The sequence below is a fragment of the Akebia trifoliata genome, unplaced genomic scaffold (assembly GCF_017979445.1).
Source record: "Akebia trifoliata isolate Shusen 1 unplaced genomic scaffold, ASM1797944v1 Contig01103, whole genome shotgun sequence".
In the NCBI taxonomy this organism is placed as follows: Eukaryota; Viridiplantae; Streptophyta; class Magnoliopsida; order Ranunculales; family Lardizabalaceae; genus Akebia; species Akebia trifoliata.
The window spans coordinates 3,882-14,842 of record NW_028237496.1 but is presented as its reverse complement, the minus strand read 5'-3'; the positions used below and the strand labels follow the sequence as shown (position 1 = coordinate 14,842).

Below are 10,961 nucleotides of genomic sequence, written 5' to 3'. Positions count from 1 at the left end.
AATTTCAATTTTAAGTTTGGGAGTTATGAGGAATTTTGATACACACAGTGATTTTCAAAATCTTAGATCAAGCTCAAAATAATTTATTATTATTATTATTATTATTATTATGAGTTTTTGGATGAAGCTTAGAGGGCTGTGGTATTGGACTGTTGATGTGGTAATCCCTTTTAGCCAAACGACTCTTAGTAAGCATTGTAGGGGACAAAATTCTATGAATTTTAAAAGAAGAAATTCTAAAATAAAAAATCAATTTTCACCTTTAAATTTCAATTTTAAGTTTGAGAGTTATGAGGAATTTTGATACACGGTGATTTTCAAAATCTTAGATCAAGCTCAAAATAATTTTTTTATTACATTATTATTATTATTATTATTATTTTATTATTATGAGTTTTTGAACGAAGGTGTTGTTTGTTAAACTGAAATAAAATAAGTGCTGAATAGCATTAAACGCTGAAACTTATAAGCGCTGAAAAAGTTATTTGTTTAGATGTTGAATCATGTTTGTTAAACATTGCTGAAGCTGGTAAATTGTCTTTGTTACCCTTACAATCATATTATACATTGTTTACATGTTTCAAATGCCTATTCTTATCAAACACAATAAAATATATTATTTCTTATAAATTAAAATATAATTCATTTTTAATAATAAATAATACTCAAATCTTTAATTTATAAATAATAATTTCTATTTATACAAGCTCACAAATTTCAAATTAAAAAATAATAATGTCATACAAGTCACAAAAATTTGAAATCAACATTAAGAGTATGTTTGATTGCATGGAAAGTCACTTTCCATGGAATTTGAAATCCATGAAAAATTAGTTGTGGAAAATAGGTAGGGTTGGAAAATCAAATTCCATTGTTTGATTTCACTTGGATAAAATCATAGAAAAATATGAGAAAAAAAGAAGAAGAGGAGGAGGAAGAAGATGAGAGGAGGGGGAGAGGAAGAAGAAGATGACGAGGAAGAGGGAGGGGGGAGGATGTGGTGACAGTGGCGACGACGACGATGGTGGCGGCGGTGACGACGATGACGATGGTGGCGGCGACAAAGGTAAGTGAGGAAGATGGGGGGGAGAACGTGGTGGTGGTGGTGACGGAGGAGGTGAGGGATAGAGAAGAAGTAGAAGATGAGAGAGAAAGAAGGTGGTCGGAGACGGAGCCGACGACGACGGCGATGTTAGTATAATGGTGGTGGTGGTGGTGGTAATAGTGGTGGTAATAGAGAAGAATTGAGGATGGAAAATGTGGGTAGATTTCATTTTCCCACCCATATGGGTGGGAAAGTGAAATCCATGATTTAGTGGACTTTTTGAATGGGGTGGAAAATGAATTTCCATTTCTATGTGCAATCAAACACTTGAAAAATGTCATTTTCCATGGAAATTGATTTTCCACCCTATTTTCCATGTGCAATCAAACATACCTTTAAAAGAACTTAATTTTGGATGAATAATTTTCGATGGAAATGAAGGACATGTAATTATAAAAGCACCATAGCTATTTTTTTTTTTTGTGTTTTATATAGGTTAAAGTTTTTGGAATGAGCAAATTTTTAGTGAAGATAGTTCTATGGCTAGAGATTATCCTCACCAAAAATCAGTCAATTTTGAAATTTTTAACTCGTCAAAAATAGTTTAAAAAAAAAAAAAGAAGGGATGATTATGATTATTGAACTTGTTTTGATAGGGTTAGAAATTTTAGGATGTGTTGATTTTTGGTGAGGATGATCTCCTCATTGTAGAGATCATCCTCATCAAAAATCAACTTATTCCAAAACTTTTAACCCATATAAGACAAAATAATTTAGTCATGTGTGGGTTTATTAATTGTGGGGTGGGTGCTTATATATAATGAGAGAGATCATCCTCACCAAAAATCTACTCATTTCAAAACTTTTAATCCATATAAGACAAAATAATTTAGCTATGGTGTGGGTTTATTAATTTGTGGGGTATTTATATACTTATCCATGGGGTATAAGAGGTAATATCTTTTTAAGAATAATGACATATTTGTCCATGCTAAAAAAAATGAAGGGCATATTTGTCCGTGTTGAAAAAATGAAGTGTTTACCGTTTCAGTATCAAAATAGTGTTGAATTTTTTTCACTTATTTTCAGTAATAAGTGCTAAAAATATAGAGTAAACAAATGCGTTATTTTAACAAAAAGTGCTGAATTTAATTTTTTTTAACAATAAACGCTGAAAAATAATACGAACAAACACTGTCGAAGTTTAGAGAGCTGTGGTGTTGGACTGTTGATGTGGTGATCTATTTAAGTCAAACGATTATATTTGTAAGGAAAGTGTTTCCAATATCAAATTGAAATCTTGATATTTTAAATTTAAAATTTTCGTGTATGGAGTCCTGTTGGAGGTATGTGTAATTAATTAATAAATAAAGTCTTTTAATAAAAAATAGGATTTGGAGGTTATACTTGGTCACCGAACAGTGCGTCAACAAAATCGCACTCGAGAGAATCTTATCTCAGTAATTGAGAAAATAAAAGACTGACCTACTGTGAGCCTATACGTCTATCACGTGAGCTTTGCGTTGTATCCATATATACTAGGGGTGCAAGTTAATTCGGTTCAAACCGAGAACCGAACCAAACCGTGTGTTTTGGATTGGTTTGGTTCGGTTTTTATTGAGTGCGGTTCGGTTTCGGGTTTTATAAATGAAAAACCGATAGATTCGGTTCGGTTCTCGGTTCAGACTTAATAAAAAACCGAACCAACCCGAAAACCGAATCATTAATTTTTTAAAATATAATATAAGTTTTTTTCGTTTATTTAAAAAACCCGAACTACCCTCACTACCCCCTCTCTCTCTCTCTGTCGTCTCTCATAGCTGCGGGCTGTGAGCTGCGAGCTGTACTCAACTCCGGCAGGCGGGCGGTCGGTCTCTCTCTCTCTCTCTCTCGCTCTCTCGCGACTGTGGGCGTGCGGCTAGGGCTAGCGGCTGTGAGCTCTCTTTCAACTCCGACGGCCGACAGGTCGCCTCTTCGTCTGTCTGTCTGTCTCTCTCTCTCTCACAACCATCGCCCAACCTTCGTGCCAGATTTTTCCTCCTCTGACAGATGAACTCGACATCGTCATTCCAACCATCAGGAACCTCGACTTCTTGGAGCAGTGGAGGCCTTTCTTCCAACCGTACCACCTGATCATCGTTCAAGATGGAGATCCAACCAGAACGATCCGAGTCCCTGACGGGTTTGATTATGAGTTGTACAGCCGAGACGATGTGAATCGAATCTTAGGACCTAATGCCAGTTGCATCTCCTTCAAGGATTCAGCTTGTCGCAGCTTCGGATTTCTTATTTCGAAGAAGAAGTATATTTTCAGTTTTTCACCATTGACGACGATTGCTTCGTGAGTTGACTATTTAAATAGCGAGTTTTAATTTTTTTACTTATTTTGAATCGGTTTAGTTCAATCGAGTCAACCAATTTGAGATTTCTAGCCGTGATTTACGGTTTAGGTTACAAGAGGCCAAATTTTTTCCATTATTTTTCCCCTTTCTTCAATTGACTATCTCCATCTGCAATTCTAACGAAGGCATTTTCCATTATTTTACTGATTAATTGTATTTTTTTTTTCAACCCATGGAACCGAACCGAACCAAACCGAATTAAGGTTGGTTTGGATTGGTTCGGTCCTAGATCAAATCGGTTCGGTTCTGATTTTGCTCTAACCCGAACCAACCCGAACCAAGTTGCACCCCTAATATATACTGTATTTTGTAGCATAGAAAAGCTCGAAAAGTAGACTGACTATAAATATCGAAACCCAAACTCTTTCGCAAACCCTCGAACCTGTTTCTACTTTCTCCTCTGGTTCTGATAGAAGAAAGGGAAAGCTTTTAGACGAAAACGCAGACATAGAGGGAGAGAGAGATTAGTCGATCTCACGTCCAGATCTTTCGAGTAGTGATGGATCTTTTGGTTAAGTTAACATTGAAGATCCGATTCTGAAATCTGAATCTCTATTTGATTTCTTCTCGAATATTTTAAGTTTTTATTTTTTAAGATTTGAAGCATAAGTTATCATTTTTCTTGGATTACAGCATCACTTCTCTTCTTGAGAATTCCTCTACCCACAAAACAAATTCTTCAAAATGGAAGCAGCAGCAGCGATTTTGCTTCACGCCGCCAATCACGACTCCTGCAATCGCTTTCAATACTATTCTCCTACGGCTTCCTATTCCGACTACCGTCTCCATTATTCCCATTATTACCCCTCAAACCACCATTATTTACTAAAATACCCGCACACTCTCCCCCCTATCTTTCTAGCTCTAGATCTATCGATATTTCTCTCTCTTTCTAAAGATCGCAAGCAAGGCCTTTGTTTGGGAATCGGGTTAATCTTATTCTCGATAAGAGATGTCTTCATTGAGGAGCTATGGTGTGTCCTTAACAGATAAAACCTTTCATCAGATTCCACACCCAGCTGGTTCCCATAATTACAGAAGGTTCGTTCCTTTTGTCTGATTTTGTTATTCTGTTTTGTGTTTTTTTTTGTATTTGTATTTGTATTTGTATTTGAGTTTCTTTCTTTAATTATTTATTCTTAAATTATTCCTTTGTTTAATCTCATTTACAATGTTCCAATTTCATGAATCCATTCTTTAAGCCGGTTTATTGAATATTGTCACATGTTTTGAATCCTAAACAATCATTAATTTTCAAAACAAATACTCTTTTGAAAGCAATTGAAAATCATCTATTTTAAGAGGTATAATAGAATTCACTGATAAAATCGAAAACAAATAAGCAGAACAAAAAAAAGGTAACACAAAGATATAATGAGGTTCAGCTTTGTTACCCTGCATTCTTGAAAGAAACTCACACCCAAAGTTGTGTGGTTGCTGCCTTTATTTCTTTTATTTATAGATTACAAAGAGAGAGAAAATAGGAGAATAAAATCTGATCTCCTAAAAAGGAGGAGAGAAAACATAAAGAGTGTGGAAACAGGGAGTTTGGAGATTGTGTGATCTCGTCTCCTAAAATCTAGCCCAATAACCCCCCCTCAAGTTGGAGCATGGATATCATGCATGCCCAATTTGTCGATAAGCATCCGCGAACGATCATGACCCAATGCTTTTGTAAAGATGTCTGCCAACTGATCAAAGGTACGCAAATATACTGGTTTGATAAGGCCGGATTGAACATTTTCTTGAACGGAGTGGCAATCGAGCTCAATGTGCTTGGTCCGTTCATGAAAGATGGGATTGACTGCAATATGGAGAGCAGCTTTGTTGTCGCAAAACAGACTAATGGGTTGGGTATGAGTAATCCCAAGACCACTCAGAAGATACTTCAACCATGTAAGTTCGCAACTGAGGAAAGCCATAGCCCTATATTCGGCCTCAACAGAAGAATTGGAAACAATGGCTTGTTTCTTCGTTTTCCATGATATGGGACTGGAACCAAGCATAGTATAGTAGCCACTTGTCGATTTGTGGGTCATGGGACAGCTTGCCCAATCAGAATCACAGTAACCTGATAGATGTAAGGAGCTAGAGGAGGAAAACATAATTCCTTTTCCAGGAGTGCCCTTCAAATAACCTAGAAGGCGCATGGCAGCATCATGATGAGGTTGAAGAGGGTTTTGCATGAATAGACTAAGTATATGCTCTGAATAGGTAATGTCGGGCCTAGTGATGTTAAGATAAATTAGAGTATTAGCTATGTAGTTGTTTATTAAGATGCGTCCAGATACATCAAATTATATTGAATGTTTTAGTTATGCGGATATTTTAACTGAATGTATGTAACCATTGTCTATTTAATAGAATGCTCTCCGGTGATCAAAGTATGGGTATTTCAGTTTTTCTCAAATATTCTCATGATCCTATACCTAATTGTGTTCTAAATCCCATTTTTCTTATTTGTTTTATGTATCGATCTAGAGCACATATCACCACTTCAAAGTCTTCATCTCATGTTCCATCACCACTTCTCTTCACGTGTTATCCATAGGCACACCCGTGTGCCCTTTTCAAGTTTCCATTCAATCCCATCACCATTTGCTGAAAAACACAGAGCTCTGCCACACGTTGCCATTGTTGCATGCATTGGCCACATTGTTTGCCTTGTAGAGTAATCATCATCACAACATAGGAAAAAAAATCTCTCTCTCTCTCTCTCTCTCTCGATATATATATATATGTGTGTGTGTGTGTGTGTGTGTGTGTGTGTGTGTTTGTGTGTGTGTGGACTTTGTTAAGTCATTCTGTCTAGAGCTAAGTCTTCTATGATTGGAAGTGTGTTCAGATCTACCTTCATTGTCTCAATTCACATTGTCTTTGAGTCTTCCTCTCTCCTTTTAGTACCTTGAACTTGCATATTTTTTCTTATCAAGATTCTAGTTGGCCTTCATTGAACGTGCCCAAACCATCTTAGTCGACTTTTTATTAGTTTATCTCCTATTGAAGCTACTTCTACATTTTCTTGAATGTGTTCATTTCTAATTTTTTTCTTTCTTAGTCTTTCTACATAACTATCTCAACATCCTCATCTCTTTTATGCTCAAACTGTTAATATGAGACTTCTAGACTTCTAAACATTTAGCTCCATAAAGCATAGCTCGTGTTTTACTACCATCTTATAAAATGTTCCCTTTAATTTGATTGCATGTTAGTGATTGGGTATATGTTATAAATTCTGGTACGAGAGAAGTTTGAGTATGTGTTACTGATCAAAAAAAGCTTGAGTATGCGTTGATTTTGTCATATTTTGGTATAAATCATCCGAATTATTGAGTGATAAAACCAAAATATACTCAAAACTTTTTTCATGTTTTTTCATACTCGAACTTTTTCTATACTCTATGATTTTCATTTAGTATCCAAGGGATCTAAGGCGTGGAAACATATGTGATTGCTTTTGTAGCGTTGACGTAACAAGTGATTTGGCCTTCTCAATATCTAGTGATGGGCAACAACTTGATTCCGGTTTGACTCTTCTGCTGCCTGTGATAGGTTTCTAGAAACCTACAACTATTTGACTTTTTAGAAGAAGAAAAAAAAAATCAACTGCATTATACTTTTCATGAAAAAATAAATCCTGTAAAATTGCATATTAAGCACAAATAACATGGCATATGGGTAACTGGGATTCTGGCAAGTGCCCCTCACTTTATAAACTGGCGTCTACCTCATTTGGCATTGCTCCATCGTTGTTAGTTCAAACTTGGGACTATATTCACTTTTAGACTGCTGAAGAAATTTGTCTAATTGGTGTTAGTAGATTTTGTATCTGCTGTCTATATGAAGTCAACTAAAAAGGATGACAAGTTGTATAGCCAATAGGAAAGTACAGGATATTGTATCATTAGAATAATACTGTATAGCATATCTGATGATAACAATTAGAGGGACTCAGTGAATGCACTAAGATAAATTAATTATGTTGTTTTTCTTTTTCATTTTTCTTTTGATATTTCCTAAGTGCCGAAATGTTAGAAGGTTTGTACATTTTCTTAAATTGATTATATTATGAAATCATGGTTTATAATTGCCCATTCTTAAGAAATTTATTTTATTCTTTGGACGTTTGTGTAACTTGGATGGAGTAATTTTGTGGTGCATTTACCTATCAAAAATAAATAAATTTTGTGGTGCTTCTAAAAATTAAATAATGGTTGCTCTCTAGTTAGGGTTCTAAATGAGTTTACCCTTGATGAATCACATACATTCCTCCATGGTAACATTATTGCTGCATTATTATTTTCCTTTTAAATTTTGGTTTATAACTTAGAATAGTTGTGCATACATTTAAGGAAATGCAGATGAAGTACGCCACATTATTTTCAAGTGTGAAAGGACAAAAGCCAGTCATTTGTTGGCACTTGGCAGTAAATCTGCAAAATTTAGTTTCTGATTACCACGACAAACTGGTTTGCTGTGCTAATGTCGTTCTTTTGTTGCTATAAACAGGAGAAATGGAATATGGAGGTCACCAGAAGCAGCTGTTGTCCCTAATTTCCATCTCCCAATGCGCAGTCTTGAGGTAAAAAATAGGTATGCTCTCATTACCTATTACATATTGGTCCATCCTTGCTTCGGTACTATTGTGTGCAACTCAAAAGGAACTATACTCCTATTATATTTTTGGTCTTGCAAGTGTGTTACCATGTGGAGACAGGATTGCCTTTTGACTTGATTCCTCTTTTTCAAAAGAGTTCTCAGTATATGTCATATTTCTTTTGCCCATTTTCTAAGAGAAACTTGGATTCTATCAATAAAAAAAGAAAAAAAAAATGGACAGAAAAAACATCTTCAAATCTGAAGAAGGATGAGCAATAAGCAATGACTGAAGTCTATGTGACCATTGAATTTATTAGAGTTTGAGACAGGAATCATGTTCGGTAGTATGACTATTGATCACAAACTCGATTAAGAGACCGAACTCTAATTGACCATTGCATTTGTTAGAGTGTGAAACAAGAATCATGCATTGATCAACAATTTTTATTTAGCCAAAAAAAAAAAAAAAAATCAACAATTGCATATAGTTAAGGTTATAGTGTGCTATATGTTCGGTAATATGACTATTGATCACAAACTCGATTAAGAGATCGAACTCTAATTGACCGTTGCATTTGTTAGAGCTTGAAACAAGAATCATGCATTGATCAACAATTTTTATTTTGCTAAAAAAAATCAACATTTTCATATAAAAAAGAAGTTGATCAATGCACGGTTCCTGTTTCAACATATGAACTCTCCAGAAAAACAAATTGATTGTTGTGTATTCAATAAAAAACTTTTTTTTATAAAAACAAAACTTTTAATCTATGATAAACATATAAATGGAATCCACATTATGCTACATAAAAAACCATGGTGTTCGAGATTGAGAATGGGTATTGTGTCCATTAAGAGGAATTGGTGCCACATAGGACTTAACCAATTGGTGTTCTATTGTTACTTTAACGTTTCTATTGGTATGTAACTTTGCAGGACATCATCAGAAGATATAAAGTCTCTTAGACTGATCACAGCCATCAAGACTCCATATCTACCTGACGGCAGATTTGACCTCGAAGCTTATGATGCCTTAATGCACACGCAGATTGTAAACGGTGCCGAAGGTGTAATAGTGGGTGGCACAACTGGCGAAGGCCATCTAATGAGCTGGGATGAACACATCATGCTAATCGGACACACTGTCAACTGCTTTGGTGGATCAATCAAGGTGATTGGGAACACCGGAAGTAACTCAACTAGGGAAGCAATCCATGCCTCAGAACAAGGATTTGCCGTTGGGATGCACGCAGCTCTTCACATCAATCCTTATTATGGAAAGACGTCCTTGGAAGGTTTGGTTGCTCATTTTGAGGCTGTTCTTTCCATGGGTCCGACCATTATCTACAATGTGCCATCAAGAACTAGCCAAGATATTCCTCCCTCTGTGATCCACCAAGTGGCGGAGAGTGCTAATATGGCCGGTGTTAAGGAATGTGTGGGAAATGATCGGATAGCAGAGTACACGGATAAAGGGGTTGTTGTATGGAGTGGGAACGATGATCAGTGCCACGATGCCAGGTGGAGCTTTGGTGCTGGTGGAGTTATATCTGTTACTAGTAATTTGGTTCCCGGGTTGATGCGTAAGCTTATGTTTGGAGGCAAGAATGCTTCTCTGAATTCAAAGCTCATGCCATTGATCGAGTGGTTGTTCGTGAGCCAAATCCAATTGGCATGAACACAGCTTTGGCTCAGCTGGGAGTGGTGAGGCCAGTGTTTCGGCTACCTTACGTTCCCCTTCCTCGAGCAAGGAGGGTAGAGTTTGTCAACATTGTGAAGGAGCTCGGACGTGAGAATTTGTTGGAGAAAAAGAAGTGCAAGTTCTTGACGATGATGACTTCGTCTTGGTGGGTCGGTACTGATCTGCACTTGAATGTTTATCACTACTAAGTTATAGATTTCTGTTGCGGTTCGAGAAATAAGTTGAACTTATCAACAATTTGTTGGAAGATTTCGTGGATATTTCAGAACTAAAAGCTCGTATCGTATTTTAGTCCATGTTCTTGTATTCTAGGAATTTTCTTATCCCCGCAGTCATCCACTGCCCCAATTGTGAGAAATTTTCGCTAACATGGATGATAAGATTGCCATATATATCATCCATTGGTCACAGTGGGTTTTGTTTTCGGAAGCATTGTTATGGTTTACATGATTTGGTGATTGAAACCGCCAAGACCATTTAATTTGTAACTTTGTTGGATGATTTTGTGTCATTTCCCCCTCTCTAATATATAGGTAGAAATATTTCTCAACTCTGCTGAGCCATGATTGACATAAAGGAGAAAATCATTTTTGACAAACTCAGGTCATGAGATTTGAACGGGTAGACCAAGTATGTATGGCCTGGCAATGTGAGAACCCAGCCTTGCATCCAACTGTGTGTCATGTCTGTCATGGGTCTCTCTATTTTAATTTTATTTTTTCTTGTTAGTCCTCACTTCTCTTCCCCTTCATATGTTATTGCAAATCTGCAACATTTAGAAGTAATTTTAAGTTTCTAATTTGTAATATTTTCCAGTTTTCTTATATAGTTTAATCAAGTCCTCATATGTGGTGTTACTATTGCTGCCACCTCAGCGTCTTTTCTTTTTACTTCTCAAGCCCCATTGTTTGTCCATAATATATATATAGGGCCGGTTAATGGGACATATGTATATATATATATATATATATATATATATATATATATATATATATATATATATATGGGGCGGTTCAAGGGTCATATGAGAAAACATATGAAAATTTTCGTTTTTCAAATAAGAGTTAGAGGTTTTGGATTGAGCTGATTTTTTGCAAGGATGGTCACTATGATGAAAAGATCATCCTCACAAAAAATCAGCTCAATCAGAAACTTCTAAATCCATCAAAAGTGATTTACAAATTAGTGATAAAAATTGGTAAAAAATCGACGG

General features: G+C 36.0%; 1 protein-coding gene across 1 annotated transcript; it reads left to right on the top strand.

Moving 5' to 3' along the window:
• The first annotated feature begins 4,128 nt into the window (after positions 1–4,128).
• Positions 4,129–10,298, top strand: LOC147380689 (4-hydroxy-tetrahydrodipicolinate synthase, chloroplastic-like). The gene is given in 5 exon segments (XM_086431372.1): positions 4,129–4,488; positions 7,957–8,040; positions 8,983–9,695; positions 9,698–9,838; positions 9,841–10,298. Coding segments are annotated over 5 exon segments (1,095 nt in total). The 5' UTR covers positions 4,129–4,399; the 3' UTR covers positions 9,909–10,298.
• Positions 10,299–10,961: the final 663 nt, after the last annotated feature.